Source organism: Trichosurus vulpecula, chromosome 8, assembly GCF_011100635.1.
Source record: "Trichosurus vulpecula isolate mTriVul1 chromosome 8, mTriVul1.pri, whole genome shotgun sequence".
NCBI lineage: Eukaryota > Metazoa > Chordata > Mammalia > Diprotodontia > Phalangeridae > Trichosurus > Trichosurus vulpecula.
Genome location: NC_050580.1, coordinates 37722800 through 37741093, shown reverse-complemented (window position 1 = coordinate 37741093; position 18294 = coordinate 37722800). Strand labels below are relative to the sequence as shown.

Sequence of the window (18294 nt, the reverse complement as noted above, 5' to 3'; positions counted from 1 at the left end):
AAATTAAAGGATATGGCCTCTCAGTTTCTACTTCTACAATAAAAAGCTACTATTAGCACTTTGGTATATATGAGTCCTTTTCATTTAACTCTGATGTCTATAGGGGCTAAAACTAAGAGATTGAAAGGGTGGGCATTTCATTGACTTTTGAGACACAGTTCCAAATGGCTTTCTAGAAGGACTCCACCAACATCATATTGATGTGCCAATTTTTCTGCAGCTCCACCATTATGCCATTGTCTTATTTTATCATCTTTCCCAAAGGAGAATGAGATTTGCTTTAGTTTTCATTTTTCTAATTATAGGGGATTTGCAACAATTTTTCATATATCTATTTGACATTTTCCTTTGAGAAATACTTGTTCATAACTTTTGTCCATTTATCGTTTGGTGGATAGCTCTAATAAATATGAATCAATTCATTATAAATCTTGTCATTAATATCTTTATCAGAGGAAATTGTTGCAAACATCACCCACCATTTAACTATTTTCCTACTAATTGTAGCTGCATTGGTTTGGTTTTTGATAATTATTTTCAATTTTGTATCTCAAAATTGCTCTTTTTATCATCCATGCTTCTCTAAAACCATTTTTTTCATGAACACTTTCCCTATTTAATCTTTTGTAATCTTTTCCTGGTAACTCTAAGTTGTATACTATGTGGCCTTTTCTATCTCTCATGTACAAATTTGAATGTAATCTTTGTAAACAGTGTGAGGTGCTGGTCTTAGCTCTTTTGTGCCAGAAGAGTTCCTAGTTTTTAATCACTTTTATGGCCAAATAGTGAGTCCCTGCCCCAGGAGCTGGTGGGGTTTCCCTTATATCAAGCATTAGGCTACCAGATTAGCTTGTTTCTAATTGCAGCATACTTCATCTATTTCACTTACCTATCTCTCTATTTTGAAATGAATAACAAATCATTTTGGGATCTGAGGCAGCCAGGCTCCCTTCTGCTCCCATTTTCTCATGATTTTTCTTGAGGTTCTTGATGTTTTGTCCTCCAGATGAATTTTATTATCATTTTTTTCAAGCACTATCAAGTAATCCTTGGATTGATATGGCATTACATAAGCAAATTAATTGAGATGGTATTGCCATTTTATTATATTAGTTCAGCTTACCTAAGAGCAATTAAGCCTGCCTTTAATTATTTGGGTCAGTCTCCATTTCCATGAAGGGAGCCTTGTGCTTGTTGTATTCACAAAGTTGCTATATACAAGGTGGTAGGTCAATTCCCAATTATTTTATATGGTCTAGAGGTTTGTTAACGGAATTTCTCTTTCTATCACTTCCTCTTCACTTTAGCTGGTAGCACACAGAAATATTGATGACTTTGTTACAGTTACTAATGAAATACCAGTTTGAGGTTAAGTAGTAATTAATGTTTACTCTCTTGAAGTCCACCTACGATGACCTCTCCTAATGTGAATGTGATACTGTGCTATCAAAGGATCTTTTACCAATGTGGAAAGGCTTTCAGGAGAAGATATGACATACCCTTAGCATTTTATCTGTGTTTGAGGGCCATTGAGGCGGAAGGTATTCTGGATAATGAGCTTTCTCACAATACATTCAATTAAATGAGTCTGTACTAATCAATTACCAATCCATTGAGGTCAATTCAATGAATATTTATAAAGTTCTTAATCAATGTAAATCAAAATATTGGGTGTTCAGAGAGATACCAAGTTTTGAAAAGATATAATCCTTGCCCACATGGAGTTCATATTCTATAAGGGAAATAAGATAAATGCACATTGATGACTCAAATAAAAAAAAATACATGATGGGTGCATCAGAAGGATGCACATCAAATCCTATGGGAGATCCTGAATCACAGGATCACAGCTGATTGCAGGGAACAAGGTAGGCTTCATGGAGGAGGGGGCATTCGAGTTTGATTATAATAATTGGTAGAAATTCAATAGGTAATAAGGAAACCTGAAGGATGTTCAAGGAACAAGGGGACAGGAACACAAAGCCAGAATGTCAAAGAAGCATAGGATTTAATGGAGGACAGAGAATGGTCCAGTGTGGCTCAGTCATAAAATACATGAAGGGGAGTAGTATGTGGATCAAGATGAAGAGTTAAGGTGATGCCAGATCTGGAATTTCTAGAATACTAAACAAGATATTGCTTTCTACCTCAGGGGGAAGACTAATTTGTTTATCTCTGTAGCCCCCAAAAAAAGGTGCTTCCATTCTCTTAGTGGCATTGATGTTTATCAGACAAAAAGGAGAGTGGTGGTATGTGCAGAGCAGGTTAGTGTCTGGCTTCTATAATACTGAAGATGAAAACTACACCATCATTTCATCAATTAATTACCAATCACTCTCCTTGCCACCAGGGAGGAGGTTTGGGCTGAACATGATGCTGAAAATCATAATATCAGCAAAAGGACTTGGAGATGGTAAAGATTCATGTTTTTTGCTAAATAACTTCGTGTCTGTTTTGTGAAGATAGAATTGTTCTTCAGCAAAAAAAATGATAAAATGGAAAAGTGGTTGGGTTTGGAGACAGAAAACTTGAGTCAGTATACATGTCCTGTAACATACATGGGGACCTCAGATAAATCATGTCACTTTTCTGTAACTCAGTTTCTTCCTCTCTGCAGTAACAATAAAAACAATATCTAGCATTTATATATCACTATATAACTGCCCAAATTGCTTCACATGTATTAGCTCATTTGACCCTCAGGGCATATTTTGTAGGTAGGTGCTTGTATTATTATTATCATTATCATTATCTTTATTATTATTAATATTATTATTATCATTATTATTATTTTTATTCACAAGGAAAATGAGGATGACAGTGGTGAAGTGACTTTTCAGGGCTATACAACTGTTAAGTGTCTGAGGGAAGTTTCAGAGTCATTCTTCCTCATTCCAGGTCTAACCCTCCATTCATTAAATTCCTCTCTTTCCCTAAAGTCTATGCTTTTGTGATCTCTCAAAAGAGCAAAAAGAGGAAGAGCCCTTCTGGGCAGTTAGAAGTAGCTAGTGTGGTTTTAATGTGATTAAAGATCTTCCCCTCCCATTTAATACTCCTCAGGTAGAGCTGCTTAAGGGAAGCTTAATTAGGGGAGCCTTATTTTTAGGCAGGACCACATCTTTTGCTAAGTAGGTGCTAAGCCCCAGGGCCCTAAACTGGGTATATATACCCTGTGGGTAGCCATTATGGTCAGAAATTATAGAATGCAGAATTGAGAGAACTGAGAATCTACAGAATTGAGAGATTAGAGAACTGAGAATTTGAAAATCCAGAGATTGAAGAATCCAGAGAACACGGAATTGAAATTGAGAATTCAGAAGGAGAATTCAGCCCAAGCAGAATTAGAGAGAGACAGAGAGAAGGAGAGAGAGAGCACTGCAAGGACTCTGACCACTACAAGGGCTTTCAGAACTGCAATCTTTCAGAACTGCAGGAGGAGAGGATCCAGACAAGCAGACAGTTAGGATTCATGAGTGAGTATCTTTGGAGAGGCCCTAGCAGAGGGGAAAGTTACAGGATGACTTGGCTCTTTGCTGTGATGCTGTGTTTTAATCTCCTTGCTTTTACATTGAGGTGCACTTACTTGTTTGGGGATATAATTACTGCTATGTAGAATTTGGGTTATTGGTTTTGGGATTTGATCCTCTGGTGTCTGACTAAATGTTATTACCTCGTCTGCCTTCTGTACAGACAGTCTGTTATACTTTGTGATTCCAAACTATACAGGCATATTCAGGGTCACCATCAATATCATGAATTTTGCTTTACTGATACAGTAAGCAACTCTGAACAGACTTCAAGTTTCATAAGTCATCTCAAATCTAAGCCTAAATGGCAATTATCTCAAAACTAATTTGCCCATTGCTGACTACCCACTGAGGGGACCAGAAATAAAAATAGTATGTCCTTCTTCAAACGAACCTGATATTTGAGTTAAGGGAAATCTACTTAACTTGGAAAGGCCTGCATTAAAAATAAAGAACATACAGAGCTACAAAGGAATCCCATCAATTCAATTCAATTCACATTAAGTTAATAAAATCCATTGAGCATTTATGCAGTACTCAATATGAACTGAGTCTGGCTACTGTGCTGGGCTACTGTGATATAGAAAACAAATAAAGCAGCCCTCTTCCACAAAAATCTTATATTCCAAAGGAAAGGGTTTAGCTAGAGTATGTATACCAGAAGGTAAGTGGAACAGAACATGGGTAAAGGAAAAGAAAGCTTCTTTTCAGCTGATAAGGATCCTTAGGTCTGCTTTTAGTGAATGAAGGCCTTGATCCTCCATGTCCGTCCAACGTTGAGGCTAGGCGGTACCACTCCCAGAATCAGTGTAGTCTATAGGGCTAAGTGGCTTGCTCACTCAGCTTTGGCCAGCTGTCCTCCCTAATCCTTCCAGAATGCCCTGGGCAGACTCTTTGCTGATAACTATTTTACTTGGCCACATCTATGAACGCTATCCCACTTGGAATAGCCCAGGCCCCAATCAGATGTTTCTCACCTTTTCTTGAGTATTTGTATGACCTAGAACTAGTTCAGAGACCGACTGGGAACAGACTATCTACCTTGAGCTTATTTGAGAGCTACACATATTCCATTATGCAATGGTCCTTGAGTGCATGATATGTGAATGTGTATGTGTGTTCATGTTTGTTGGGGAATTTGCTGAGGGATGAAAACCTATGGTACACGGATCCTGTTACTGAAACTCAGCAAACAACCACAGAATAAAAAGACAGCTCTGGCCTTACCTGTGTCCATCGTGAGTTAAGCAGCTGGAAGTTTTCACTTAACAACTTTAGCAGATATAGAAATTTCTCATCATTGTACTTGAATCGATCACGGAAGAGGATAGAGCAGATCACATTGCAGGGGGCACAGCCAAGGATGAAGGTGGGATCAGTGGGCTGGCCTAATGTGGAGAAAAGTTACCAAAGGAGGAAAAAAAATCTTTAACTAAAATGTTTCCAATCTCATAGGAACTGGACATCTCTTGTGCTCACACCTGAATATGTTGTTTAATTCCTCTAAGGCTAGTGATTATTGTTCTCCTGAACAGTTTCCTTTGCCCTTTATAAAGAAACTAGATAAGCTTGTAATATCTGAGTATGAGAAGAGAGAAGGTACTTCTCTCACCCAGCAGAGTGACTGCCTGGTCAGTGAACCAAAGCAGAGACTTTTACAATAATTTCCAAAGCAAGAAGTATGTAGGACTGAGGATGGATGAGCAGTTGGACACCACATGCCCAGGAAGAAAAAAATGGAAACTAACCATTCGTTTTCCGGAGCTCCTCCACCAGGCATTGGGCTTCTTCTTGAACTCTCTCTTCAATGCTTCTCTTCCCCATCCCAAAGTTCCTTAGGGTCATCAGGGAAAATCTGCGGAGCTGTTTCCACCTCTCTCCACGACTTGCAATAACTCCTAGACAAAGGAGAAGAACAGGACATTGGTCATTCTAACACTGGAGGTGGTGGAGGGCACAGTTTGCATGGTGACATGTGATTTTGGGCTTAATTCATTGATCAAAATCACTTTTATTCAATTCAAACCAAAATGCTATGCAGCATGGTGAAGGTCTTGACCTAGGTGCTAAAAACAGAACAATAAAAATGAAACCAGTAGCTATGCTCTGAGGTGGGGTGGGGGGGTGATTTTGCTGGATATGCTCTGCCATTACCTTTGCTTGAATACATTAAATTTACCTTTTCCTTTGATTACATCCTCAATCAGTGGAAGAATTGGTCTGTCTACAAATGCATCTCCTTGATCAATTAGAGCTTCCTTCAAAATGTCATATCCATGTAGCACCACAACAGGCTGGGTTCCAAAATAAAAGGTGTAGATGGGGCCATATTTTTCAGCCAGCTAGGGAAAGAATGCCAAGAAATAGGAAGAACTTCCATTTACAACTGTAGAAAGATGAAACTTACCCCCAAAACTACCTCATAACATGTCATATGCGTGTGTACAAATTTGTACTTGTGAATGCGTGGGACCATATGATGTTAAGGAATTCTTGGTATACAAAAGCTTAAGCTGTGGCACAACAAAGTAAAATTCTCATTCCTTTTGGTTTGCTCCTTGGGAATCCCTGTCATTATACGGCACAGTACTTCCCTCAGATAGAGTATCCCTCTGTGTTCCATTGGCACCTATACAAAGTAAAGACATTATAAAATGTCTGGGGTCAATGTTGGGTAGATGAATCATAGAATATTTATAAGAGGACATGGGAAAAAGACACAGAAGCCACATACAATTCAAAGAGGATTGCCATCTCCCAACAAAAGCAATCCACTCTAATTACCTATCCTCTTATTTCTGACCTATTTGCTGTATTTCTTAAGTCATCATAGGTCAACTCAAACTGATCACTCCAAAATTACTAAGAGTCTCTGAATAGCGAAAATTGGTGGCCTTATCTCAGTCTTCATTCTTCTAGGCCTCTTTACAGCATTTGACATTGTTAACTACCCTCTTCTCCCATATACTCTCTTCTCTCTGGGTTTCTCTAATTGCCCCCCCTCTCCCTCTCCCTCTCTCTCTCTCTCTCTCTCTCTCTCTCGCTCTCGCTCTCTCTCCCTTTTTTCTCTCCCTCCCGGTCTCTTTCTCTCCCTCTCTCTTCCTCTCTGTCTCTCCTGTATGATTGCTCTTTATCAATCTCCTTTCCTGGACCATAGTCGAGATTGAACAATAGATCCATAACTTTTCACCATGGTTCTGTCCTAGGCAATATTCTCTTCTCTTTCCACATTTTGATTATTGGTAACCTCATAATCATTATGGAGATAACACACAGATCTATATATCTTGGCCTAGTATCATTCTTGAATATCCATAGGAATTTTACATTAAAGAAGTATAAAATTAAATTCATTATCCACTTCCTAAAAAGGCCCCCTCTTCCAAACATGCTTACAACTGGCTAAGATATCACTATATAATTTCAGGTAAGACCATTTCATTCCCCTGATCAACAAATTTCACCGGTTCCCTATTACCCCTTGGATCAAATGTAAACTTCTTTTGGATTTGACCCCCTTCACAACATGGGTGGAACCAATGTTTCCAATGTCATGATTCCTCTTCATTTACTCCATTGTTCAGAAAAGTTGGCCTTCTTGCTGTTTAACACGCAGTACTATCTCCAATAACCTTACTTTTGTTAGGTTTTCATAGTCAACATGCCTAGGATGTACTTATTCCTTATCTCTGACTCTTAGAATTCCCAATTTTCACAAAGTTTACTTCAAATGCTACTTTCTGCACAAGGGCTTTCCTGCCCCCTCTGCTACTTGCTAGTGCCTTCCACTCTAAAAATTACCTTACATTTATTTTCAACAATTTTTTCTTCTACTTACTTTGCAAATTCCACATTGCCCCATTGGCTTACTTCCTCCATCTGTATTCACACTAGAAGTTTGTGTCCTCAAAAGGGTGACTGCTAAAGCGCTTTGACTTCTATGAGGAGAGTGAACACAGAATTATTGTACCATTGCAGTGAGGCACAGATGTAGGGATACATGTGGTGAGGACAACTCACAACTCCCAAACACTTGAAGTCTGTCCTCACAAAGGTTGACAGATGAGTTGAGTTGGAGGGTGGATCTGTTGAGAAGCTGAGCTGTTCTGAGAAAACTTCACAAGGCCATTGTGCTATAAGACTAGCCCATTGCTAAGCCAGACTGCTCCCCCACTGCAAATCAGGTGCATATCTGCTGGACTAGGTTGGATTGCTCTCTGACAGTGGGCCACTCCAATCTTGAGCTGACCCAGGGCAGTGACAGTAGAGTCTTTCAGAAAGGCCTCATATCATTACTTAGGAATGTATGGGAGCCTCTTCAGTTCTCCCATGTCTTGAGTTTGAGGGTTTTCTTTCTTTCAGCCAACACACATAACTCCAGAGAGGTATATAGAGCCTCTCTTTTATCAACCAGCTCTGTCAAGCACCAGGTGTCTGTGCAGAGAGATAGTCATTCTTCCACTAGGATAGGAGTTCTTTTCTTAGAAACACACTTTCACTTAAAGACCTCACTCTAGTATAGAATGATTAATGAGCAGTTTACTAAATCCTCATGCCTACAGGCCAAGCAATAACATAGTAAAGTGCATTTTCTAATAATCACAAAACAATTCTTAGTCTAAGGTATTCCCATGTATTAAATCCAAAGTTCTCCTTTTTGTACAAATGAAGCACTGGGACACAAAGCATTGAGACAGACTTTGCCCAGGGTAAGTGCCTCATCTCTGGAACCTGCTACCTTAGTGTTTTCTAGATGCACGCTTTTTTGTCCGTTTCACCTGCAAAATTACCAAAATGGCAGAGACCATTACATTTGCGTATTTGCATCATGAGCACCTTGGGTAGTACCTGGTATGTACCTGATCAATGCTTTATGATTAAGTGATTGAAAAAAGAAATTAAATATTCATCAAAGTAGCAAAAATATTGAAAGAAGATTTCTCTAGGAAGATTTTTAAGAGATGACAGGCATTTGAAGTAGATGAAAAGGTATGACAAAGAGCTCATGGTGGAAAATTTCAAAGTTCATCAATGAAACTGCTGACTCAGGTGGGCTCATTGATAAGGGCGAGACGAGATAGAGGAGAAGGTTCTAATACATGATAATACATGTGAAATGACTCAGAAATGTTTAACTAAAGAATTTTGTTGAAGTTAGCAGAGAGAGAAATCTGTGTCTTTCATAAAAGGACCCTCTTGGTGTATCAGGCATTACCATTCCATGGGTGATTTGGGAACAAAGATATATTAAAAACAAGAATTGGGAGGGGATCAGAAGGCTGGAGTTAAGACACAGATAGAAGGAGGGTACCTATTATGTGAAATGAAGGTTCTATGTTCAGGAAAAAGAATCAAAAAATGCTAAAATTTTAGGTCTTGTGCCCACAGGGCCTTCAGGTAGGAAAGGACCCCAACTGGAATCTAGGACAATGGAATAAAAAAGTCAACCAAAGAAATAGGGGAAGAATGTGTCACACCTAGCTAGTGTATTGTAAGTTTCCTTTGGAATCCAGATTATCTATATCTGATATAGATATATATCTATATCTATACCCTAGAGGATGAGAGTAGCATGGGTGCTAAAGAAATGACTCCAACATTCTTGATAACCTCTCTAGGACCAAGGGATAAATTAGAGGGAGGCCAGACTGGATAAAGTTTGTTTGTTCAAATGTCTAAGGATCAATAAGGGGCTTCCTGAAATCCAAAGTCAAAAAGTTAGTCCACAAGTCTAGAATCCCTTATTGGAAGAAATGTGTGTGCATACAGAGGGAGATGACAGAAAGAAAGGGTCTCCGATATAGTTATGTGATGCTACATCTGGAATTAAGTGTATGGGAAATAGATTCAGAAGGGCTAAGACAGCTATAAGTTTTTAAAAACCAAATCCCTCGGGAGCCAAGATGGTGGCTGGAAAGGAAGGACTTGCATGAGCTCCCTGCCAGGTCCCTCCAAAAACCTATAAATAATGGCTCTGAACAAATTCTAAAACTGCAGAAGTCACAAAATAGCAGAGGGAAACAGGGCTCCATCCCAGGACAGCCTGGATTGTCGCTAGATGAGGTCTCTTGCGCACGGACCTGGGAGCAGGAGGGGAGCAGAGCCCAGCATGGACTGCATGGACCAACCAGACCAGGAGCCAGGCAGAGCCGGCCCTAGCACCCTGAATCAATAAGTTGTGGCACTTAACAGACTTCTCAACCCACAAACACCAAAGACAACAGAGAAGTACTGCAGAACTCAGAAAATAGTGGAGGGAAGCAGGGATCCAGCTCAGGACAGCCCGGATGGGCTCTGGGTAAAGTCTATCGGACACTGAGCTGGGAGCAGAGCAGAGCCCAGCGTGGGCAGCAGCAGGACCAACCAGAGCGGGAGGTGGGCAGAGCAGTCCCTAGCACCTGGAAGCAGTGAGCAGTGGCAGTTACCAGACTTCTCAACCCACAAACACCAAAGACAACAGAGAAGGTTAGAGGGAAAGGCCACGGGGGAAGGAGTTAAAGAAGGAGTTCTGGTTCGGCCACCTCCACGGGGGCAGCAGAGGTGATGCAGCTACAGAACTACAGCTGCAGTTGCTTCATGCCCCAGGCCCACCTGGTGGGAGGAATTAAGTAGCAGATCAGAGCAGGAGTGCAGAGCCTGCTTAAGATCTGAGTCCAGTCCAGGTTGGGGGTTCTTGGGGAAGGAGGAGTGATGGTGTGGCAGAGCTGGCTGTAATAGCTCTGAAAACAACAGTGCATCTGCTCAAGCTTGGAACAAAGTACTCTTTGCTCTACAAGCAGTAATACTCAGCCAAAAAACTCAAGGGTCAAATAAGTTGGCTGGGAACATGGCCAGGCAGCAAAAACACACTCAGATTCAATCTCAGACTTTGGAATCTTTCTTTAGTGACAAAGAAGACAAAAACGTACAGCCAGAAGAAGTCAACAAAGTCAAAGAGCCTACATGAAAAGCCTCTAAGAAAAACATGAACTGGTCTCAGGCCATGGAAGAGCTCACAAAGAATTTGGAAGAGCAAGTTAGAGAAGTACAGGAAAAATTGGAAAGAGAAATGAGAATGGTGCGAGAAAACCATGAAAAACAAATCAATGACTTGCTAAAGGAGAACCAAAAAAATACTGAAAAAAAAATACTGTAGAAAACAACACCTTAAAAAATAGACAAACGCAAATGGCAAAAGAGCTCCAAAAAGCCAATGAGGAGAAGAATGCCTTGAAAGGCAGAATTAGCCAAATGGAAAAGGAGGTCCAAAAGACCACTGAAGAAAATACTATGTTAAAAATAAGACTGGAGCAAATGTAAGCTGGTGACTTGATGAGAAACCAAGATATTATAAAAAAAAGAATCAAAGGAATGAAAAAGTGGAAGACAATGTGTAATGTCTCATTGGAAAAACCACTGACCTGGAAAATAGATCCAGGAGAGATAATTTAAAAATTATTGGACTACCTGGAAGCCATGATCAAAAAAAGAGCCTAGATATCATCTTTCAAGAAATTACCAAGGAGAACTGCCCTGATGTTCTAGAGCCAGAGGATAAAACAGAAATTGAAGGAATCCACCGATCGCCTCCTCAAAAAATCCCAAAAAGGAAACAACTAGTAATGTTGTTGCCAAATTCCAGAGCTCCCAGATCAAGGAGAAAATACTGCAAGCAGCCAGAAAGAAACAATTTGAGTATTGTGGAAAAACAATCAGGATAACACAAGCTCTAGCAGCTTCTACATAAGGGATCGAAGGGCTTGGAATATGATATTCCGGAGGTCAGTGGAGATAGGATTAAAACCAAGAATCATGTACCCACCAAAACTGAGTATCATGCTCCAAGGCAAAATATAAATTTTCAATAAAACAGACGACTTTCAAGCTTTCTCAGTGAAAAGACCAGAGCTGAATAGAAAATTTGACTTTCAAACACAAGAATCAAGAGAAGCAAGAAAAGGTAAACAAGAAAGAGAAATCACAAGACACTTACTAAAGTTGAACTGTTTTGTTTACATTCTTACATGGAAGGAAGATGTGTATGATCCATGAGACCTCAGTATTATGGTAGCTGAAGGGAATATGCATATACATATATGCATATTCCCTTCAGCTACCATATATATATATGTGTGTGTGTGTGTGTGTGTGTGTGTGTGTGTGTGTGTGTGTGTTCGTGTGTGTATAGGTATGCATGTGTGTGTGTGTGTGTGTGTGTGTGTATAGACAGAGGGCACAAGAAGAGTTGAATATGAAGGGATGATATCTAAAAAAATCAAATTAAAGGATGAGAGGGGAATATATTGAGAGAAGGAGAAAGGGAGAGATAGAATGGGGTAAATTATCTCACATAAAAGTAGCAAGAAGAAGCAGTTCTCTAGGAAGGGAAGAGGGGGCAGGTGAGGGGGAATGAGTGAATCTTGCTCTCATCGGATTTCACCTGAGGAGGGAATACCATACATACTCAACTGGGTATCTTACCCCGCAGGAAAGAAGGAGGAAAAACATAAAAAGGGGAGATGATACAAGGAAGGGCAGATAGGGGGAGGAGGTAATCAAAAACAAACACTTTCGAAAAGGGACAGGGTCAAGGGAGAAAATTCAATAAAGGGGAATAGGTTAGGAAGGAACAAACTATAGTTAGTCTTTCACAACATGAGTATTGTGGAAGGGTTTTACATAATGATACACATGTGGCCTATGTTGAATTGTTTGCCTTCTTAGGGAGGGTGGGTGGGGAGGGAAGGGGGGAGAGAATTTGGAACTCAAAGTTTTAAAAACAGATGATCAAAAACAAAAAAAAAAAGAAAAGTTTTTACATACAACTAGAAAATAAGATACACAGGCAATGGGGCATAGAAATTTATCTTACTCTATGAGAAAGGAAGGGGAAAGGGGATGGGAGGGGATTGGGGTGACAGAAGGGACGGCTGACTGGGCAATGGGGCAACGAGAATATAAGCCATCTTGGAGTGGGTGGGAGGGTAGAAATGGGGATAAAATTCGCAATTCAAACTGTTGTGAAAATCACTGCTAAAAGCTAAATATATCAAATAAATAAAATAAATTTTAAAAAATCCCTCACAATCACAGACATACGGTATCTGTGATGACTAGCTTTGATAGATTTGGCTCTTCTCAGCAATACAACATTCAAAGACCACTCCAAAAGAGTCATGATAGAAAAAGTCATCCACATCCAGAAAAAGAATTAGAGTCTGAATGTAGATTGAAGCAAGCTATTTGCCCTCTTTTTTTTCTTTTCCTTTTTCTTCTTCATTGTTTTGTTTTTTCTTTCTCATGATTCATTCCATTGGTTATAATGCTTTTTTACAACTTGACTGTTGTGCAAATAGGTTTAATGTGAAGGTATATGTAAAACCTATATCAGATTACAGGCCATCTTGGGAGGAAGCGGGGAGGGGACAGAAGGGGAGAAAATTTAGAATTCAAAAACTTGTGGCACTGAGTATTGTAAAATAAAAATTAAAATAAATTAAAAAAAACAAATCCCTTTGAATAAAAAACTAGAATAACATCTAGTCCTGAAAAACCTGGACTGGTTGCATCTGCATAAAAGACCCAGAGGAATGGGTTAGGAGAGGTAATGACTATGCACTGCTGGGTCATCAAGGAGAAATAGGGAAATGATGAATAAGCATTGCTTTTTTCCATGTGGAGGCATAAACAGTATGAAATTTACTAAAAATGGACTTGAAAACTCAAAATTATATCAAATTAAGGTAGGAGAAATTACAGTAGAGGAATCATAGTGGCAATTGACAGCAAAAAATGGGGGAGACAGTGGAGGCATGGGTAGTCTGAACTATAGGCACAGAGAGAAGGGCCTTGGAAGTCACCTAATTTCACAGATGAAGAAACTAGGTCCCAGGGAAGTAAAGAGATGGGCCCAAAGTCCCAAAAGCACAAAAGTACAGAGGCCTTCTGACACTAGGCCCAGTGCTCCACCCACTGCAGCACACAGCCTTCCTCAGTATATAATATGAGTCAGATAAAAAAAATCTATCGATATCCAATGCTTCCACTTCTTTCAACCATTTTAATGCAAACCTCTGAAGGTTTGTATAACATTAGAAGCCAATTAAGAACCAGAAGATTAGAAAATCTGGCTGTGTAATAGTGAAAGACTTTCATCCAGACCCTTGAGAAGTATTTCCTTGGAGTTGGGAGGGGGAAGAAGATAAAACCCTGATCTTGCTCGAACTTGGTTTTAGTTTCCTTCCTTCACGTCCTTGGTCAGAAGAGAACCTCTTGAACTTTTAAGGATATAAAACATATAGAGACTTCCCGTAAGCATCCTGGCAACATTATTGGAATAAGTTATGGCAGTGTCTGACTCATGATTCAAGGATATGACAGGATAAAGAAAGTCAGCTTCCAGGCTCTACAAGGAGCTCAGCAGAAAAACCACATACCACTTGAGGAGAAAATCTTGGACTCTCTAAGAAGGCCTTTCAAAGATGTGAGGTCCCCCTTGGCCAGATGTGTATACTTGAGCCCATTTCCTATCTATGTCCTTTTAGGAAAATATGCCACAGGTGTCTGAGGGGGAGGTTCCACATCGACAATTCGTGTTATACTACACTTTCCCAAAAGCAAACAAAGTCTGACTGATTATTGATATTAACCAATAATCATGGGACAAGCCCAGTAGGGGTACATGAACTGTTATTATTAGAAAAGCTCACTCCAAATCCTCAGGCCTACAGCTAGAATGTGTGGGAATAAGGGGTAGTCAAGCCCCAGAGATCCAGTCTGCTAGGACAAGTGGGGATTGAAAGAGTAGGGCCAGAGCATGGGAGACAAATACATAAATAACAGAGTGGGAATAGTAAAGGAAACTGTGAGCTTCTGTTATGTACAAATGAGTGGTTTTTATCAGCATTTTCAATTCACTGTGATAGTAACAAACTGTCCTGTTTGCCTATGTCCTTTTTTGGACTCCTCTCTGCTACTATAAAAAAAGTTCTTAATTAGCATGATTATATTTTGAAATTCATCAATATAAATTTGGGAAATTTCTTTGTTGTTACACAGATACCTACATAATATAATTCCTTTTTCCTTTTGGGTTGCAAATTCTAAAATATTTACTATCTGGTCCTTCATACAAAAAGTTTGCTGACTCTTGCTCTAGGTATCCAAGACTTAGCTTTTGTTAGCACGAAATGTTTCTTAATTAATTAAACCCAAAATTCCAAGGAAAAACAGTGCTTGTATGAAACTTGTACTGCAGTAAAATCAATTGAATGACAATTAACATTATTTGAAGCACAGGTAATATCAAGCAGCTTCATACATCTCCTAATGATTTCAAAAGTGAAAAAAGAAGCCAAACCTCCATTCTCACACAAGTTTGCAATAAAGATATTTTTTAACCTCCAACTATGGTTCCAGTAGCAAACATGGCTTCTAACCTTTATTCAAGTGCAAAAGAAACTCCCATATTCCAGATATCATTTAACGGTGCACTTGAAGAGGCATAACTTTCATATGACTGTCAAAGGATATGAAGTTAACCTGCATGATCTGCTGTTGATGAAAAAAGGGTGGCCATTTATAATCATTGTGTGTCTTCCCTGGTATCCACCAAACATCTTTTTCTTGGTCTGTTATTAAAATTTTCCAAAAATTGACATAAAGCTCCTCAGCCTTTATTTTACAGACTCCATTTTTTCTCTTTTTGAAATTTGACTTTGTAATAATTTGAGGCTAATGGCTCCATAAGACATCAGGAAATAATGAAAGACAGTCAAAATTTCAAAATAAAAATCAAGGGAAGTGGAAGTAGGAGCTTGGGCAATCAGGAAAAGTCGGGAGACCTTTCTCTTCTTGATTTCCATGATACTGGGCTCTTTTGGTTCTCCTGCTACATGCCTGGCCATTTAATCTCAATCTCCACATATCTCCAGGCTCTTTTCTTGGCCCTTTAGTATTTCCACTCCCTTCCACATCTCATGACCTGCCATAACACTCTCTAACTACTTGATCTCAGCAACAATGCTTTGAATGACTGTTTCTAAGCATAAGACTCCCACAAATATATGAATAGAACTTATCACTTTTGAAAGCAAGGTTCACATGGCCAACTGCTTATAACTGATTTCTCAACCTGGAGGTTGTGTTGGTGTTGCAGATTAAACATGTCCTCAATGTGACTAATTTTTTTTCCCATAAAATTGACCCTTCCTCCCAACTTACCCATTTCTCTTGACAGCATCCAAGAGGTGGACTTCACTAAGACGCACTTCCATTTACTCTGACACCCACATCTTTATATTTGACTTTCATTCTGACTTACGACCTGTATCCAATTGATTATGGTCAACTTGTGTAGATTCTGTTTTCACTTCTCCCACATGTATTCTATCTTGCCTCCTCACTTGTCCACTGACCCAAGTAAGACTCTCATCCCCTCTTGCTTACACTATTCTAATACGCTAGTGAGACAGGCATCCAAACTACCTAACACATCAAGTCACTCTAACGGAAAGAGTAGCTGAAATGTGACAGACAAGTCAAGCTACCACCAAAATGCCTTGGAAACTAATGGAGATAACCCAGAACTGCTACACCAGAGCCTTTATGATTGACACTTTCATGTCAGTGACTCCTGCCCCTAAACCATGGGTGGGGAATCTGTAGCCGGGAGACTACATGTGCCCCTCAAGCCTCTTGGATGCAGCCCTTTGACTGACTCCAAGTTTTAAAGAACAAATCCTTTTATTAAGTTGATGTGTGAAGTGTTGATTCTACGAGGGGACCCACGTGAGGACCTAGAGGACTGCAGGTGGCCTTGAGGCCACAGGTTCCCTGCCCCTGCTCTAGATCATTGGCTCTGCTTTGAACTCAGACCAAGCAGTCATCCTTTCAATGAGAAGCAATCACTGTGGAGGAGGGATCCACCTTCTTCAGCACCACCACTACCAGTCACTAAACACCTGACTCTGGCAGGCAGGTAAATCCAAGATTCCTGGGACTGGCAGCTCAGCTTTGCAGACTGTTCCTACTTCCATCCCAGTCTCCCCCACCCACAGACAGGGAAGGAACTCCTGGCAACTGCTTCTGTAGGTACTGAAGGCAGAACTACCAAGACTAGAAAAGTCCTAAAAACAGAGCCCTGGGAACTATCCAATGGTTCAGTATCACAAAACATATGTTTCTTATCAGTGGAATTGCCATTGAATGTGCTCCATTACCATCAGTTGGGTTACCGTGCCCTAAAGACCACAAGGCCTTTCCAACTGACATGCAGCTGAAATTTCATACTCTGGCCTATCTCCATAACACTGAGCACATAGTAGGTACTTAATAAATGGTATTTTTATCCAAAGGCCTCCAAGTTCAATTTCCTACTTCGAGTGTCTCTCCTTCAACATGAAGAATCTGCACAACTAACAACTTGAAATTCCTGTGGCAGAGTTATGATCATGTCATTGCTCTTCTCCAAAGTCTGCGGGGGCTCCCTGTTGCCTCCCTAACGTGACTCTTCCATGCATCCACAGCTGGCTCCAACCTAATTGTCCAGATTTAGTGTGTGTTAGTCCTCATCCAAAACTTTGCATTCTTGAAAAACTCGCCTGCTGGCTATATTATTTCATAACTCTTAGTTTTTGCCCATACCTGGAATTCATGACCAAAGTCTCTTCCAATCAGAATCTATTACTTCCTTCAAGGTCCTGCTCAGGGGGTCTCTCCTACTTGAAACTTTTTTGGGGTCCCCCAATTACTAGGGTTTTCTCTGTCCTCAAATTCCCTTGTACTTATCTATGAATTTGTTGCAGTCTTCTAGGAGAACATATCCTCCTGAAGGACAGGAACTACTTCCTTTCAAGAAGAGATGGTTTCATTCACCATATGTTTCTCTCCTGTATCTGGCACAGTGCCTGGCACATAGTAGGCAATAAAGAAATTCTCATTAATTGAATGATTTACTTTTACCTTTGTATCCCCAGAGCATTAAAAAAGGTAAAGATTTGGTCCTGTTGTTGAATTTCATCTGCTGCTACCAAAGTTTTAACAAAATGACCAATGCGTGCCTGACATCATTGCTAGTGGAGATATCACTCATAGAGCCCTTGAGTCACATCATCCATGACCTAAGATGCTAAAACACCAGGAGTCCTGATTCAATTGTTTATTTTAAGCCTTTGTGTCTCTCCCCCAAACCCAAGCAGCTAGAATCCAAATCCCAAATTCAGTCCTCTTACCTGTGAGAACGACGCAGCCACGTTCTTCAAATTCAATTGCAGGAGGTTGCCAATAAGGGGAAGAGGAGTAGGACCTGGTGGGAGTTTCCCCCTTTTGAGTCCTTGCATCCATAGAGACAAAATCAGGAAAACGACAAAAGCCAGGAGGGCAGTCGTGCTGAGGCCCCAAGGATCCATTGCCCTGGGAGATGGTCCTACAGCTCTCAGAGGTACCAGATCTGTCACCACACTTTTATAATCACTGGTAGATAACAGGGGTTGGGAACACCCAGCCAATAAACAGATAGTCCTTGTAAGCAAACAGGATAAGTTTTACATTAACTAAGCTAAACTGTGCTTAATTGACTTCTTAACCTTGCTTATTCTTTCTCCACCATGAAAAACATTCTTCTTGAGAGAGAAGATGTCAACAAAATAGGCATTGACATGCCCTGCCTTCTTTCTGACCTCTTTAAGCAGTGGTCCACTTACCTGAGGGGCCCTTGTCACATCTATCCCTTTCTTCTTCTTCTTCTTACTTAAACCTTTGGTGTCCCCAACATTTTTACTTCCTTCAA

At 40.1% G+C, this 18294-nt stretch overlaps 1 protein-coding gene across 1 annotated transcript in view; it reads right to left on the bottom strand.

The window, feature by feature from the left end:
• Positions 1-17938, bottom strand: part of LOC118828040 (cytochrome P450 2C23-like) — a 31781-nt gene extending 13843 nt beyond the window's left edge. The window contains exons 1-4 of the mRNA XM_036734426.1: positions 17738-17938; positions 5707-5869; positions 5276-5425; positions 4755-4915 (exon numbers count right to left, since the gene is read on the bottom strand). Of these exons, the coding sequence (XP_036590321.1) occupies positions 4755-4915; positions 5276-5425; positions 5707-5869; positions 17738-17914 (651 nt within the window). The 5' untranslated portion in view covers positions 17915-17938. The remainder of the gene's footprint in view (positions 1-4754; positions 4916-5275; positions 5426-5706; positions 5870-17737) is intronic.
• Positions 17939-18294: the final 356 nt, after the last annotated feature.